Source organism: Pholcus phalangioides, unplaced genomic scaffold (assembly GCF_987345545.1).
Source record: "Pholcus phalangioides strain wild (caught in Gottingen) unplaced genomic scaffold, Ppha-v1.0 ptg000020l_1, whole genome shotgun sequence".
NCBI classification, from domain to species: Eukaryota; Metazoa; Arthropoda; class Arachnida; order Araneae; family Pholcidae; genus Pholcus; species Pholcus phalangioides.
In genome coordinates, this window is record NW_028301613.1 from 12,470,989 (window position 1) to 12,488,484 (window position 17,496).

The 17,496-nt window shown below is 38.4% G+C and overlaps 1 protein-coding gene across 1 annotated transcript; it reads left to right on the top strand.

The window, feature by feature from the left end:
- The first annotated feature begins 868 nt into the window (after nt 1–868).
- On the top strand, nt 869–16,393 carry Tbp (TATA binding protein). Its single transcript, XM_089248401.1, has 7 exons — nt 869–1,388; nt 3,756–3,874; nt 7,207–7,386; nt 8,081–8,144; nt 10,806–10,909; nt 13,479–13,573; nt 16,231–16,393. The coding sequence occupies exons 1-7, from the start codon at nt 1,047–1,049 to the stop codon at nt 16,305–16,307; spliced, it is 981 nt and encodes a 326-aa protein (XP_089104527.1). The 5' UTR covers nt 869–1,046; the 3' UTR covers nt 16,308–16,393.
- The last annotated feature ends 1,103 nt before the right edge of the window (nt 16,394–17,496 follow it).

Consider the following 17,496-nt stretch of genomic DNA (forward strand, 5'->3'; position numbering starts at 1 on the left):
GACACTAAAAATGATATGTATATAATTATGAATACATTGAGTGTACACGTTCTTTGCCCCTCCCCCCGGGAAAAGTTGAAAATATTTATCTAACGAGTTATAATTACACCGTGCTATAACTTCTAAATTGGAAAAATGCTTTTAATAGTTCATTTCAGAAAAGAACTGAATTTGCGTTTGCTCCATTGAACATAAAGAAAAAAGGTAAATTTTCAGAGAAAAATGTCAGGATGCAGATATTCCAGGAAATACAGGAATATATCCCAGGAATTACGGATTATATGGTCTTACTATGTACGAATGATGCTATCCGAACTTACCCTGACCCTATTTTCTTGAGAAAAATAAGGTATATCGACGTTCCTAATACGGCATCGCCAGTTATTGCCAAAAGTAAGAAAAGTTTGCCAATATGTGCTCAACAACTGAAAAATGGCGAAGGATGAGAAATGAAGCGCAACTGCAAATTGCAGTGGACTTATATGAATTTTACGAAATACAATATTTAACGTCACAAATATGTGACCTAAATACAAATAAAACGCCACAACAGGTGGCTGAGAAGTATTTATATTATAATGTTGAGCCAATATAGTCTTACATAGTCAATATATGAGTTGGGAAGATGATTTTAAATTTAGATTTAAAAAAAGAATAGAATTTTAAGTTTTTTTGTTGAAAATATTTAAAAAACGAGTCGTTTTTTTACAAATAAAAGTTGATCGATATAACGTAAAATACGGGACGTATGGTCATAATATCAACAACTCTGACTCCGATTTCAACCCTCTAACAGAAACTGCAGACAATGCTTGTTAGATGTCAGCACTATCAACGAACATGTATTTTTGTTATCCGTTATAAAGGCACAGCTCACCAAAGTCAAGAGCGGTGTTGTTTTCGGTGTAGATTAGGATTTTTCGTGTATGGGTTTATCGTTGGAAGAAGCGTCTTTCTGGTTTTCGAAGCCAGTGTCCGCATGGAGTTTTAATTGACGGAAGAGGAGAAAGAAAAGATTTTCTTTAATAAAAAAAAAAGCAGACGACATGGATATCTCCAGCTCGGTGTTCAATCTGAATCTTGGCACTCCTCTGTCAGTTTCTGGACAGCCGGATCCTGCAGAGGAGCAGCACATCCAAGAACTGCAGAGGCAGATGCAGCCCTCGCCGTTACAGCCCGACGTGGTCCTGCAACAGAATCAACAACAGCCCTACGGGACTCAACAACAACAATCTCCCCAAACGCCACAACGAGGCAGCAATGTAAACGCCGGGGTCAGTGTCATCCAGCCGTTCAACAGCAGCAGCAACAACAATAGCAATGCCGCTGCTGCCAACAGCCCCAGGGTTGGGTTCTCTTCGCAGCAACCCTCCAGTGGCATGCCACAGGTGAAAGAAAATCATTCGTTTATTATTAGTCGCTCGTTTGAATGTTCCACAAATGATATACCGGCGTGAAATTTCCCATTTTTATTATAATGATAATTATTATCTGTTATTATAATGAGTAAACTTCGGGGTGTGACCGGTGAGTAGGTTAAATCACCCCTCTTTTTGAAAATGACTGTCTCATAAGTATTACCTCCTTTCCCAGAAAGCCGCAACTGGGGTTGGGGGGGGGGGGGGGGGAAACAGGTGGATCTCGTTACCCCAGCTGGACCAAACGGGGTACCTTTCTGATGCTGAAAACAAAATTTTTACTAAATATCACGAAAAATATGAATGTGCGTGCAAATAAATATTTCAATGAACATTTATCACATTCTTGTCATTCTATTTCTCATTACTGTTAGGCTTTTATTTTTAGAGATGACTAGGGGTAAACGATGGCGATTGTTTTTACTAAACTATTGAAAAGTGTGTGCGCGATTGGTTTTTGTCTTCATCAAGGCGACGTCACAAACTCAGCCAGGTATGAATATTCTTTACAGCGACACACAGTGCCGTAACTAGCCTGTGCCATGTGCAAGAATTTGCATTTAGGCCCATTCTTCGGCCTAAATGGACTATTCTGCCCCCCCCCTTCCAAGTATACCATGTGCACATGTCCCTGCCTAGTTATGGCACTGACACACAGACCATATAACAAGCTCTTGATTATGTGCCACAATCCTACAATAGTATTAGTATGGGCCACAGTTTCTTCATCTTTGAAGGTTATGCTGTGTCGTACAGTGAAACCAATTTTTGCCCCAGTTCGGCACCACTTCAACACACAATTTAGTTCTATCCGAAAACCCAATCAGCCTTTCACTGGCTCACCATGGTTGTATTTTCTTTTTGAGAACTTACTTTTGATTTACTTAGATTGGAAGACCACTGTAGCGCTGGCCACCAAGAACAAAGTTTTCATTCACCAATGCTTCTATGCAAATCTCGCAGCAGAAATTCAACCAGTCATTGTATTCTTCAACATTTATAGTTCGGATTCAATCCAAGCACAGGTATGCAACTTTCAAAATGTCTATAAGCATGAGCCTCTCTTTAAACCACGTGCCTCCATGCCCCAAAGCAGAATATGCTGAAATCTGTGATGTACGTCGCAGAACAATTGGTGATGTTGCAGATCAATCTGGAAGAACTTTAAGAAAAATGTAAAAAACAATGTTTTCAGAATTGATGCTGCAGAACATTTCCAGTCAGCGGAGTGCTCGTTGCAGAACAATGCAAAACATTTGGCTTTGGGGCCTCCATGGACAGACCTTTACACTGTATGAGAACCTTTTACTTGACAGCACCATATCGAAAACTGTAGGCCTACATCTTTTCTTGCCACCAACTTCATCAGTGAATGGCAGGATGGCCATTCATAATTGTTAGCTATTAAGCCCATATTCATACAGAACTCTTCTCTGCCTTTTTGAATTGTGGATGGTGTAGAAACATTAAATCAGCGTGATCAACCATAACGCAGGGGGAAAACACTGTATGGAAAAAAATAACTTAAGCACTAAAACATAAAAACAATGGCTCGGAATAAGCAAAACGAAATATTAATGAGCTGGCATAGAACAGGTGACTCTGTGGCACCACCTATGTTTCAGAACCTGAAAGAATTATGCTGACGATACATGACTGTTTTGATGCAGCGGAAAATTTGACAACACAAAGAGGAACCATATATTATTAATTAACTGAATGTTCCGCAAACGATATAATATTCTGAAATTTATCACTACCTTTTATTGAAATGATTGAACTATAAATTCAATGAAACCTTGCTACAACGATATTGATATAACGAGAAATCCCTCTACAAGGATATTTTTTTCAAATACTGTTTGGATGACTCTGCCTTTTTTCATTTTAACAGCCGTAGTATTATCCCTTTTTTGGCGATTTTTTATCTTCAGCTAGGAAGATGTCCGAAAGCATGACTCTGTTTCATTCTTGGTGACTTCTCGTCATGCTTCCGGACATTTTTGTTGCCAAAGGAAAAAATTGCCTAAACGAGATTATATCACCAAAACGACTGTTCCCAAACAGTTCCGTTTTTAATATGTGACTATGTTATTTTTTTATTTGCTGGTACGATATAAGAAACAAACTGTTGTTCGCCGCATACATAGCCTTGCTATTGATTATGCACTAACTAAAAAGTGCCAGAATTCTTTTTTCCCCTATTTAATTATTTTATTACAGAAGTCTCCATTACTTCTCTTGCTGTCAACATCCATTCTTCCATTTCTAAAGCATGAATCAATGAAAGTTTTCGACGCTTGCTGTTTTTATCAACGTGTTCAATTTACGTTTCAGGTTCCATCATTCCAGCCGCAGGTCATGGATCTCTTCACACCTCCAGCTCATGGTCCTATGACACCAATGACTCCCATCACGCCATCATCCGCTGAACCGGGAATCGTCCCTCAGTTACAGTCAGTGTGGAATTGATTTCTTTCTCCTTTTTCGCTATTAATTGCTACAAATTATTTCTTGTTTATAGAAGATACGCAGAAACACTGGCTGTATGTAGAGGTGCTGATATTTGCTGAAAGGAAAATTCATCTTCATTGGTGACTCGGATTTGACTCGGTTTCTTGTATGCTGGACCAGAGCTCTACCCACTAAGCTATCAAGACCGAATATTTATTCCTTGGGCACGCTGAATGGCAGTGTGCATTGGAGATCAGGCATGTAGCTAGGCTGGGGCAACTTTGGCCCCCAAACCAAATGGGAGCCCCACAAAAAAAGTTGCATTTATATTTTGCATAATAATAACCCTTTCAAGGGGCGCCTCCAAGAAAAAGTCTGCCCCAAGGCCCTGAGAAGGCACACTGTGGCAACCATCACCTAATTTGTGTAAATGGCATATGGGCCACCAGATGGCGACATATATTTCTTTACATATTTCATGTTTTTTGTTCATGATGTGAATTTCAATCTACTAATTTCATGCATTCGGCTGGTAGGAGCCATTTTTAATCATTTAAAAATCACAAGGGTTTTAAATCAGAGTTTGGAGCATCTAAAATATTTCATACCTGTTGGCACAGGCCCTTAACTAGGCTGGGGCAACCATAGCACTATCCCAGGCCCTGAGCCAAATGAAGCTCCGCAAAAAATGTGGGCTGGAGAAACTACGGATTTTTCATCCTTCCTCCCACTCTCCAGATTTTCGCAGAAAATTAGATTTTACGCGAACTTTCACATTGTCTTTAGGGAAAACACCCATAGAGGACAGCCGTGGTCATTTGCATGGAGCAGCCATAAAAAAGTCTTGGTGACTGCATTTAAGCAACTGGCAAAGACGACTTTGTTTACATAGCGTTTATTGGCAATCATCAGGGGTATGACCTTGGTTGCCGAAATTCCTGTATAATCGTTATTGTATTCCATTAACAGCCGTGTGATATATAAACACAAGTTTTTTCGTCAGCAGCTTTGTATTTTGAAGTTTTTTAATTGTTTTCTCCAATTAAATATGTCTTCACAGAAAGAAAATATGAAACTGCTTTGAATAGTTCATATACCCAAGATTATCAATTGCTGATAGATAGCAACCACAAAAGGAAACATTTATGTACAGTATGTAGATGTGATTTCTTTATTTAGCATGGAAAGACTGACATGGAATCATATTTCTGCTTGGGGGGGGGGGCAAAGCAGAACCTGCGTTGGGGAAGGAATATAAATTTTTCTTAATTGATTTTAAAAAAATGTGTGAATTTTTTTTGATCGAGTCTGAGTTCGGGGGGGGGGGGGGTGTACCTCCTTCGGGAGAATCTCCGGATTTCTGGATTCCAAAAGTTGGCACGTCTGTATGTTTTTTCTGCCTTTGGACAAATTTAGCCTCTCTTTACCTGTTCATCTAATTTTCTTGACCACTCATCCCTCAAATTGGCCACTTTTGGCTATAGCCCACTTAGCCACACCCCCCATAAATATGCCCCAGTCTCTAAGTCACTCTTTTGGTTGCTCTCATACATTCTCTAAGTTGTTTTTATGGTTGCTCACTATGACTACTTTACTGCGCACCAACTCTGGTCATATCGCTTACGTCAATTTACTACTGATAGAGTTGTGGGTGTGTGTGGTTAGAGACCTTTCTCCTTAGAAAAAAACATTCTGCATTCATTTTGAGCATGGAGGGGACTTTGCAAGGGCATATTGAGCAGTAGTCACTTCGGGTTTGGTAGGGAAAGAACTAATCTATGTCCTTTTCCTGAAATTGAACCCACAGACATGATGGTCACTTTCATTAGGGTAGGAACTAGGGGGGTTCAAAAGGAACAACCGCCCTGGGTAACAAATTTAGGAGGGAGGGCAAAATCTATGTTTGCGCCCCCCCCCCCCACACCCACACAAACTCATTACTGCCCTGGCCTTCACAGTGGTAGATGACAATCTTACCACTGAGCTACTTATGCCTCAAACGACACCCAAAATAGTTGCTCACTGCTGCGGTTACCCATTCTATAGATCAACGGTTCTGAACCAGTGTTCCGCAGACTCTGTAGGGCTCCATGTGCCCTCTCCACAGGCTCTGCGGTCGCTCGAAGAATATATAAAAAAAGAGTTAATTTGAAAAAAAATAATTATAAATATTTTTAAATAATAAAAATAAATGAGTAACTTTGATGAATACATAAAAAATAGGCCTACGGGGCTCCATCATAGAAATTACATACCAAAAAAAGCTTCGTAAGTCAAAAAACGTTGAGAACCGTTACTCTAGGTCACTTCTTCAACCACTCACTGGCCTGACATCTTGCTCTTTATGTCACGCTTGGGGTTGCTCACATGTTTGTACACTCTGTCACTCTTGTAGTCGCCCATATGCATGCGCACTCTAGGCTACTCTTTTGATTGTTCATGTGCTTGCATACTCTTTTCCACTGTTGTGGCCACTCATGCTTACACACTCTTGTGGTACCTCAGTCTCAAACGGCGCCCCAAAGTTTGTTACTGATGGGGTTTTTTGTTCTCTCGGTCACTCCTATGCTCATACACTCTCCGAGTCACTGCTTCGGCCCCTCACTGACGTGTCACCTTTCTCTCTACATCACTCTTGATACCCCTCACACGCTTATGCACTCTAGGCTACTCTCTTGATTGTTCATGTGCTTGCACACTCTGTTGGTCACTCACTGACATTGACCCTCGATCTCTAGACGGGTAGATTTATGATTTTGCTATTGATTACCACTCAAATGTGCCACTTTGGGTTATAGACCATTAATCCTCCCCATAAATATGCCTCGGGCATAGACCCAGACTTATTTTCCCTTGTTTCATGCGAAGTAGAAACATTGTATCTTTTCTTAACTCCATCTATAGCCCTCTCCAAGGTGGCAACCAGTAGAGAGAAACTTTTACAAATACAAATACAACGCCACAACAGGCAAATTGCCCAATGAGGTGGCTGACTTAAGAGCATCATGGATGGATCCCGAGCCATTTTTTGGAGGCCCTACCTACTACTGCTACACCACACATGCACCCTCCCCCCGCGGAACCCCCCAATGAATCAAATGCACATAGCTCTTATCTACCATATACAGTTATTTAACTTAATTCCTATTAAATAATATAAAAGCTATTTAATTATTCCGTTCATTAACTCGATATTTTTATATTTCAGATGGAAATTTGTGTTTGAAGCCATTTTTCATTACATAATTATGATGTGAGGCTTGCTATGCTATTATTAATAATGGTCAAATTAACCAATAATGTTCTATGATGCTGATTCCATGTAATTTTCCAGGAATATTGTTTCGACAGTCAATCTCGGTTGCAAGCTTGATCTCAAGAAGATAGCTCTTCATGCGAGGAACGCAGAGTACAACCCGAAGCGTTTCGCTGCTGTCATCATGAGGATAAGAGAGCCCAGAACAACTGCGCTGATATTCAGCTCTGGCAAAATGGTGTGCACCGGTGCCAAAAGGTTTGTTGTCCAGTTATCTAACTTCTTTGTGTTTGTTCCCAATGGTCGATAGACCCTGGAGTGGTGTACGGTATAAAATTAAATGAAATGTGTTTGTTCCTATAACAATAGCGTAGCTGCCAAGATTCTAAAATTTCTTTTTCTCCATATCTCAGACTCCTGAAATTTTCTAATATCTTCCAGATTTTTAGTGATTGCACAAATCCTTACTTTGAGGGGTGGGGGGATTATTTTCAAATAATTCACCCTTAAAAACTCAATCGGTTGTTTTGTCCTTAAAAATGACATAGTTATGCACTATGTAAATTGTCACCATTGTGCCAAAATCACAAAAAATGTTAAATTTTGGCAGTTGAAAAGACAAAAGTTCTTGCCAAACAGCTAGAACCAATACAGCCTCTCAACAGTCGAATCATTGAAATAAATCATGTCTGCAATGATCATGCATCCTGTTGAGTCTGCATGTCCTGTTTTTGGACCCAATGAGGATTTTCTTTGTTGCTGTTATTTAATTTTAGTATAGTAATGAAACCCTCCCCAAGTTACTGCTACTTCAGCAATTTTATGCATTTTATGGGTAATTGGATTGGAACCAACAGAAACGTGCCTTTCTCTACGTACGGGAAAAAATCTGTTTTTTTGTTTTTTTTTTGCTGTCTTTTTAAAAAAAATTGAAGTCTTATCTTTTTTCCAGTGAAGAACAATCGAGACTAGCCGCTAGGAAGTATGCTAGGATAGTGCAGAAACTTGGATTCGAGGTGAGGCATATGGATGTTTTCTATCCCTTATACAGGGTGTTTAATGACTCAGTATCAGCTATAGCTTGATCTAACAACGGGAATGATATCAAACTTCATAATGGGGGAGGACTAATGGCAACATGGGAAGAAGGATTCTTGCAAACTAAAAATTGTATTTCTAAAACTCGCAGATGGGGGAAAGTGTGGTGCTGTGCAACGTGAAAAATGAGTTACAAAGACCAGATGAAATGAATTACAAAGGCAAAATTAAAGACTGGAATTAAGAAAGGCTGTAAGTGTCATTTTTTCAAAAATTGTATTTTATTTTTTCTCAAAAAAGAATGCAAGTTCCAACGGCAATGAAATAAAGCTGAAAGCTCCTTCAATTGGTTAGTTTGTTCATGCTCCCACTAGGTAGTGCTTGATGTATCTTCCAATACATCAGTTTCCCCTTTACATCAATTCTCCTCGAAATTTACATTGTGGTACTTAAACCTTTTTTTAATTCCAGTCTTCAATTGTGCTTTATTCGTAGCATTCACTTTCTCAACGAGGATGTCAACTACCTTCAATGTAACCATTATTCTCATGAATCCACACCTTGCAGTCTCTGCACAACATTCCTTACCGTTACTAGTACCAACAACTGTCCCCTGTGTGCGCGTCAATAAGCACTTGTTAGGTTGCTGGTGCCCCCTTTCTGTATTTACGTTAAAACATTAACAAAAAGTACAATCACAGTTGTAACTAATAAACCTAAACACAGGGTGACCATAATTTTTATTTAACTATTAAATATTTTAGAAATTAAATTTTAAGCAAAATGAATTAAATATAAACAAATAAATAAATATATTATAAACATGTAATATTAACCTATTTTGTTGTTCATGATCTTGTCTGTCAATCCGAATATCCCACAGATAAGTCAACTACTTTTTTATCTCGACTCCAACTAGTTCAAAACTTCTCTCTGACTAACTCTAAGAAACTTTCCCTAAAATTCCCTTTTTGGGGAAGATCAAATGCCCTCTTTAACTTCTTGGCCAATCGAGAAGAGCGTGCTTCCAAGAAGGCAGCTGACAATGATAGGAATTCTGATTGACCTTCAGCAGATACACACCTGAGAAAAGAGTCAGGAGCTGACATCTACAATATTTCCCAAGTAGAATAGAGGCAAATATTGCCAAATAGAAGTACAATAGTTGCCAAAATAGAATAGAGGAAAAACAAGTTAGGATGGGTAGTTTAAGACATTGAGAAGACTGCCTCGGCCAAAGTTCAGAAGTGCATGTGGCTTCTGGGAAAGTATACAAAGTCAGAAAAGAGAAAAGAACAAGTGGCTTAAGCTGACAGGAATCTGACAGCAGAAAGTGAGTAATTGGAAAAGGTTTACAAAGAAGAAAATTCATTGTGAAGAAAAGAAAAAAATATGTCAGATAATATGGGAGGGAAAAGATTGTTGTGGCATCTCAATTAAAAGGGTTTAATTGCATCCCAACACACTGTCGCAACATCTTTAATTGTCTGCTCTAACACACCAATCTCTGTCCTCTGTCAGCCGAACTATAAGTGATTCAGTTTCTTATTCAAACTTTAAAATCATGAATTTTAAAACATCAGTTGAAAGAGGGTTTTTACTTTTTTCTGCCGCAGTTTCTATACTCACGAATTCGGACAGATGCATTGCACTGGTGAAGATAAAACAATTTCACCAGTAATGTGCTGTGGTAACATAAGATATTTTGAATGCTGATCTTTGGAATGTCTTTTGGACTTTTACCCATGTCTTTAAAGCCCAAATTATTGGCAATGTTATTGTCTATGTTGGCGTGAACTTGCATTTTGGATTTTTATCTTTATGAAAATTCTTAATTATGTAGACTAAAACAGAGCCACATTCTCTTTCTCCCCCCCCCACCAAGTTTAATGTTATTCTGGTTGTTAGATAGAGCTACAGGTGACTCAGAGTAGTGCCAGTCTACTAACACCCTGTATTGAAACTTCCAGCATCATTGAAACTTCCTCACTATCGAATATTGTTTTTGAAAACAAAAAAAGGATAGAGTATAACTCTATTACTTTTATATTTTTTCAGCATAATCTCAACTTTCTTGCTATCAAATTTTGGTTCCGAAGAAAGTTATAGAGTTGTATGAGGTTTGTTCAAAAAGTATCTGACCATTATTTTTTTGCATGAACCAGTGAAGTTGGGGAGACAAAGTTTGGCGTATATAATGTATAATATATAATCCTAGAATCCTGCCGGCAGAAGCTGCCAGTCACCAGCAGACAGCCGATGAATGAGGAAGTGTCAGTGAGCACTGTCACCTTTTTTTTCAACTAAATGGCAAGAAAAACTTGAACAGCGCCAAACATTTTTTACTACGTTAAATTCTGTGTGAACCTTGGTGATTCCCAAGTGGAAACAATCTGCAAAATTCAACAAACTTTCAGAGATGAAGAAATGGGCAACACATCGATTAATCTTTATTCTTTTCATATAGTGTATGTACCAAATCAGATGAGTTCTGAAATTGTTTAACACGAAAATATGGCTACAATAATCATGTTGTACCCTTTTGAAATTATGGCGCTTGATTTATTATTTTTCAGACTTGTTCTAGTTTTCTCACCATTGTGGATAACACTATATTTGCTAATGCCATTTTTTTTCAGGCAAAGTTTCTTGATTTCAAAATCCAGAACATGGTCGGAAGCTGTGACGTCAAATTTCCAATCCGTTTGGAAGGTCTTGTTTTAACGCACAGTCAGTTCTCAAGGTACAAATGCGTTAGGATAATTCTCAAGGTCAAAATTTTTATACGTGAACACACTTTCAATACAAATTTTGTTATCAATTTAGAGAGATATAGATGGCTTTTTTCTCAGCCAGAGATATCAAGGAAACAGTTATTTTCCGGATATTATGCTGAGGCAGATTCATGTGTCTCCAGTGGTGTAGATGGTAGCATGCTTGCCCGGTATGCAAGAGGGCCTGGGTTCGAGTCCCGGCGGAGACGTGATGACTTTTCTTTCCGAGCTCACCTCAGCATAATATCCGGAAAATAACTGTTTCCTTGACCTTATCAATTGTTACCAGGAAAGCAGCCAAAAGTAGGAAAAGTTGCCAATTACCACACTGATCTCTGAAAAGAATTACTAGTGACTGGAAAGCGCTACTGCAAATTGCTAATGATTGAAATTGTAATTTTACAGTGACTATGTTCAAAATATGAGATGAATATTTATAGTCGTAATTATCATACAAGTAATATAGTTTGTAAGTAAGGGAAATAATCTTTGATTTCATTAAAGCCAGGTTTTCCTAGGAGCAGGCTTCTACAGCGTGTGCTGCATAAAAACACTGATTGGTCAAACAACCTGAATTTCAGGTTTTTAACCTATCTGTGTTGGTACAGCTCGTCATACAATGTGAATGGATTAGATCAGCATTTCCCAACCTACGGTCCACAGACCACTTTTGGTCCACAAAAATAGGACAGAGGGTCCTCATGCAGACTTGAACATTTATTTCTTATTAACCCATTAAAGACGACTGATTTTTTAAAAAGAAGAAAAACACTGAGTGGAATCACTCCCACCATTTATTGACAAAGAAAAAAATTAAAATCGAATGGCAATTTTCTTACCAACCAGTGTCAATAGGTTAAGTGGAAAACTACTCAAATTATATGCCACAAGTATTTGTAATATTCCTGCAAGTTAAAACAAAAAATTTAATTTAGTGGTCTGCCCCGTTGTTTCGTACATTTTACTTTAGTTCAGAAAAGTTGAAAACTACTGGGTTAAAGCAAGCGCTTTAGTTTAAAACTAGCTTATACACAGTCCTAATTGTCTTATGACTGCCCTATTTTTTATGATGCTCATATATGCCTTCCTGTGAAAAAAAAAATACAGTACATTGTTTACGTTATCTGTACACAGCGTAACACCTGGGTTGATGTGGGGTGCCATAAAATTTGCTGCCAAAACTGATTATTGCCAGAGAAGCATTTATACCCTGGTGATATGTTACTGGTATTTCATGTGTAATGGTGGACCATCCATCCAGTAATATTGCTCCAACAAGATAACACATATCCATTTGTTGTGAGTGCCTTAGCAATGTAAATATTCCTGCAACATGATACCTTGCTCAGCCTGTTCACCAGACCCTCACCTATTGACAACATCTAAAGTATGATGGGGTCCACAAACTGAAATGCCATCAGAATCCATCATCAATTTTAACAGATTTGGAGCATTGTCTTTCTGAAATATAACATGATACTTTCCCAATAGTGCATAGGGCCATCTATTTCAACCCTTTTGCAATGCATTCAAGCTTGATTGGAGCACGAATGCATCATACAAGTTGGAGATACTTTTCTATAAACCATGAAATAGAGCAGGAGTGCACAACCTCCAGCCTGCGGGTCAAATAAGGTCCATCGAAGGGTTACATCGGGCCTGTGAATATTGTTTTGGTAGGAAAGTATTTATACACTGACCATATTCCCTTGATAAAAATACAGTAAATCAGATCCATACAAGACCTTATCAATTTAGAGAGATATAGATGGCTTTTTTCTCAGCCAGAGATATCAAGGAAACAGTTATTTTCCGGATATTATGCTGAGGCAGATTCATGTGTCTCCAGTGGTGTAGATGGTAGCATGCTTGCCCGGTATGCAAGAGGGCCTGGGTTCGAGTCCCGGCGGAGACGTGATGACTTTTCTTTCCGAGCTCACCTCAGCATAATATCCGGAAAATAACTGTTTCCTTGACCTTATCAATTGTTACCAGGAAAGCAGCCAAAAGTAGGAAAAGTTGCCAATTACCACACTGATCTCTGAAAAGAATTACTAGTGACTGGAAAGCGCTACTGCAAATTGCTAATGATTGAAATTGTAATTTTACAGTGACTATGTTCAAAATATGAGATGAATATTTATAGTCGTAATTATCATACAAGTAATATAGTTTGTAAGTAAGGGAAATAATCTTTGATTTCATTAAAGCCAGGTTTTCCTAGGAGCAGGCTTCTACAGCGTGTGCTGCATAAAAACACTGATTGGTCAAACAACCTGAATTTCAGGTTTTTAACCTATCAGCATTTTCACGCTGCACATGGCTCAGAAATTCTACTCCTATTAAAACCCAGCTTAAAGGGAAAAAAATTCAAATGAGAGCTGCATTGAAAATATGAGGGCATTTTTATAAAATATTCGGGGTGACCAAAATTACATGGGAGTTCTCAGCCCCCCACAAAATTAAAGTTTGACGATTTCATGTATATGAATTCTGATGCACTTTCAATTTTTTTATTGTAACTTATTTTCCTTCTAGTTATGAGCCTGAGCTTTTTCCTGGTCTCATTTACCGTATGGTGAAGCCGAGGATTGTCCTACTTATATTTGTTTCAGGGAAAGTCGTTTTAACAGGTGAGTCTTATCGTTATTTTAATTAATTATTGAAAAACTAAAAAATAATATCATTAATAACAGATGCAGTTTGCGTAGAGGTCCTGGGAAGAGTGCCAGTCATATTTGACATGCTTGCCAAGCTATATTGTTATGATTTGTAGGTTGTTTACGTTTTCATTAGTGTTGAACTGTTCTTATAGGTAATGAGGTTCATCTTAAGAAGGTTGGGAAGAAGAGGAAAGCTTGAGTAATTTGTTTTAAAATGGCTTAAAATATTAAGAAATCTGTCTGTGGAAAGTTTGCAAAGATATGGCAACACCTGACTCTTAGTCAGCAACCAAGGGGCTCGCTCTGAGTTATGTGGCCTCTTTTTGTCATTGGCTATCGATATAGGGGGGCTGAGTGCTTGTCCCTCCTCCCAAAGAGGGATGGAGTTGGTTTACAAGAGAATTGTTGACAGTATGTATGTGGGGGGGAGAGCACTTGTGATCTCTGCAGGCCAATCATGATAACATACTAGAAACATCTGCTACAATATTTCACAAGGGGGGGGGGGGGAAGGACAGCTGAAAGCCACTCTCATAGCCCCATGCTCCTATTTATACCCTCTGGCGAAACAGTTCTAAAATATTCCAGGACTAGAATTTTCATCTGTGATGAGTGGTTTTCAAATTTGCATCATGAGTACCCTGCTCGTGGAGTTACTTTTTTTTAAAAACTGTTTTTGGTGCTGATAAGGTTTGTAAGCAAGGCATTCAATTCAGCAGTTATCCTTTTCTTATTCAGTAGTTACCCTTTTCTTTTTCAAATTTTGAGGTGCAAATGCGAGCCAGTCCTTTCCATTTGAAAAAGTTTCCACTGAGAGCACACAGACCTTCAACATGATACTTATATAACATGAAAGCTCAAGCATTTACCATATCCACTTTAAAATCTGCAAGACAGATGGCATCTTATAGCTTCCAAAGCTCTAGCAATGACACTGATGGCATCTGTGAAGTTCATCCATGACTTTAATACGTTTTGTGCATTTGCATCTTCTTCGATTGTTTGCACACTGTATTGTAACCAGGCGTGTGTGCACTTGAAGTTTTTTTTTTTACTTTTGCTTGGAGGAAACTGCGGGCTGATTGCATTATTGTGACTTTGAGGGGCTGACTCATAAACAAAGGCCACCATTTCTGAAGCGATTGTGTCCTTGGAAAAGGCCAAGGAAATGGAGGTGCATTGAGTAATGTTTATGGTGAGCCATAAATGTTCACATAACATCCGATCAAGCAGCTAAATTCTAGATGTTGAGTTGGAAGGCATATGTGTGTTCGGGAGCATAACCAAAGAACTTTGAATAGCTTGTCTTTACTGTCAAGGCACCTTCTTACTTCCAGAAAGAAACATTGTTTAAACCAATCCTAGAAAAGTCTAAGCTTTTCTATTGTTCATAATTAATATCTTGTTCCGTTACAGAAATTAGCACTGCTACAATGTTTTCTGGAAAAATTGAAAATGAAATTGCAAATGGAAAAACCGTGAATATTGAGGGCCAACTTTACACTCGCACAATACATTCTGACATGTACCGATTCGTTAAAAATTCTGCAAAGAAGTGTGTATGAGGTGCATATACAGTTTAGTAGTAGTCTTTTAGCTGTAGTCTTCTTATTTTTGCTCTCAAATAAGAGCGTACTAGAGCTTCTCCTGTGGTTGAACAAGTACGCAGAAACTAGTTCAAAGGAGAACAATAAAACATGAAGGAAGTTCTGGACGTTGAACAAGGACAAGAATGAGAGAGGTTTGTCATTTTATCAGGATGTGTTTCACCGACTATTCTGTGTTATCAACAGTATTAGAACTGCATTAGCCAACTGTAACATGTTTGCCAATGCCACCAATTTTATGATGTATTAAGCATTATTTACATGGTTTATTTGGATTGCAGACTTGTCAATCATTTTCAGGGTACATTTGGCTGCTGAACAATTTATTTTCAGATTGCAATGCTGCATTGAGTGTTATGCAGAGTAGACTGTGTGGCAGCATGTCATTAGTGTAGTAAGACAGTCTTTCATGGACTTGTGGTCTGAATGATGCTTCCGTAGTCAGTGGTGTCTTAACAGATGGTTCCAACAAGAGCCCAAGTCAGAAGTTTTTAAATAATATGCATTTGCAAACAACATATATATATATATATATATATTAATTTAGTCTTTCATTTAAATAATGAGTATTTTAATTAAATAATTAAAATTCTTCTGTCTGGGCCCCTGAGCTTGTTGATGGCCCTCAGTAAGAGAAACAGAACCGTTGACACAGTTATGGTCTTGTAGCTCTCGAGACACAAGGGGAGTAAACAAATCTTCATATAGACTAGTGCTTGCCTAGGAGTCGTTGGTTTATATACCACTTGTATTGTGAAAAATATCTTATTCAAAAGATCAAAACCTGTAAAAAGAACGGAAATTTTTGCTTGTAATGCAAGTCATCACTTGTTTATTGAGCCAAATTTCATTCAAAAGTTTTTCTCATCTTGCGTAGCACTCATGAACCAAGTTACTCCTAATCCAAAGTTTGCATACACATTTTTGTTTGAAAATATTCGATGTTTATGAAAGTTTCGCTGCACTTCTTGAAATGCATTGTAATATTTTCCCCTCTTTGTATAATTTTGTTTTTTGCAGGTGCCAAAGTACGCTCGGAGATATACGAAGCGTTCGACAACATCTATCCTATCTTGAAAGGTTTCAAGAAGCAGTAATCATCACAACACACACAATCATGAACTGTCCTATTTTCTAGCATCATATAATCATGTGAATAAACGCATTTTCCTCTTTGTAATAATTTTTATTTTAAAATTTTAATACTTTTGGCGCAACTGAGGATATGGAAGTAGTTGCTTTATATTTCTAGATCTTTGAATGCCAAATTGACTGAGTAGTCATGTCATTCTTTTTAGGAAATCCCTGATTTTACTCTGCGGTCAGAGCAATGACAGGTAGATAATTATTCGTTATGTTTTCAGTCATGTGATTTATGGGTCATCATTGCTAATAGTTGAAGGCAGATTTATGATTTTGCCACCCTTCTTCCATTCTAGGTTAATTTTCTTTACCACTCATTCCTAAAATTTGATTCCTTGGGCTATAGCCTGCTTAGACCCTTCCTGTCAACATGACTCTGTCTCTAAGTCACTTTTTTGGTTGCACATTTTAATGCATAGCACACACTTTTAGTCAATCCTTTGATCACTCCCATCCTAACATACTCTCCATGTCTCATGTGTTTGCAGACTTTCTTAGTCCCTGTTTGGGCCACTCACAGACTTGGTTTTTTGCCATCTAGGTCACTCACAGGTTTGCACACTTTTTCGTCCTTTTGGTCTTTCACAGACCTGATGGTTTGCTCTCTAGGTTATTTTGGTCACTCATCTTGTCCCCCACTCTAAGCTGAGGTATATTTATTGTTTTACCACCTATGGGGCATGGTAGCCTGTTCGATAAGATGCGCACCTGAAGTACCAAAGGGTGTTTAGAGGTGTCGCGAGTTCGATACCCGGTTCGTCCTTGTCAGAAAACTTTCCTGACACAGGGGTACAACAAAAAAAGTGACTTGACCGCAGCAAAAAATTGCTACCGCAGGGAAACCTCTCAATGAGTGTAAAAAACAAGCCTGCCGTTCGGAATTGGCAATAAATTGTAGGACCGGACTAATTAGCCCTCGTGTGCAGAAAATGACCGTGGTGCGACAAAAAGAATCAAATGTGGGGCTATACAAATTTTGCAGCTTTTTCTCACTCATCATTTTCTTGACTACTCATTCCTTGAATTCCTACTAACCCCTTCCCATCCCCGGAAAATAGTCTCTGCTAATAGTAGGGAAAATGTTAAAGCTTTTAATTATGTAACTAAAGTTGCCAACAGTCAAGGTCGTAAGGTTCACATATC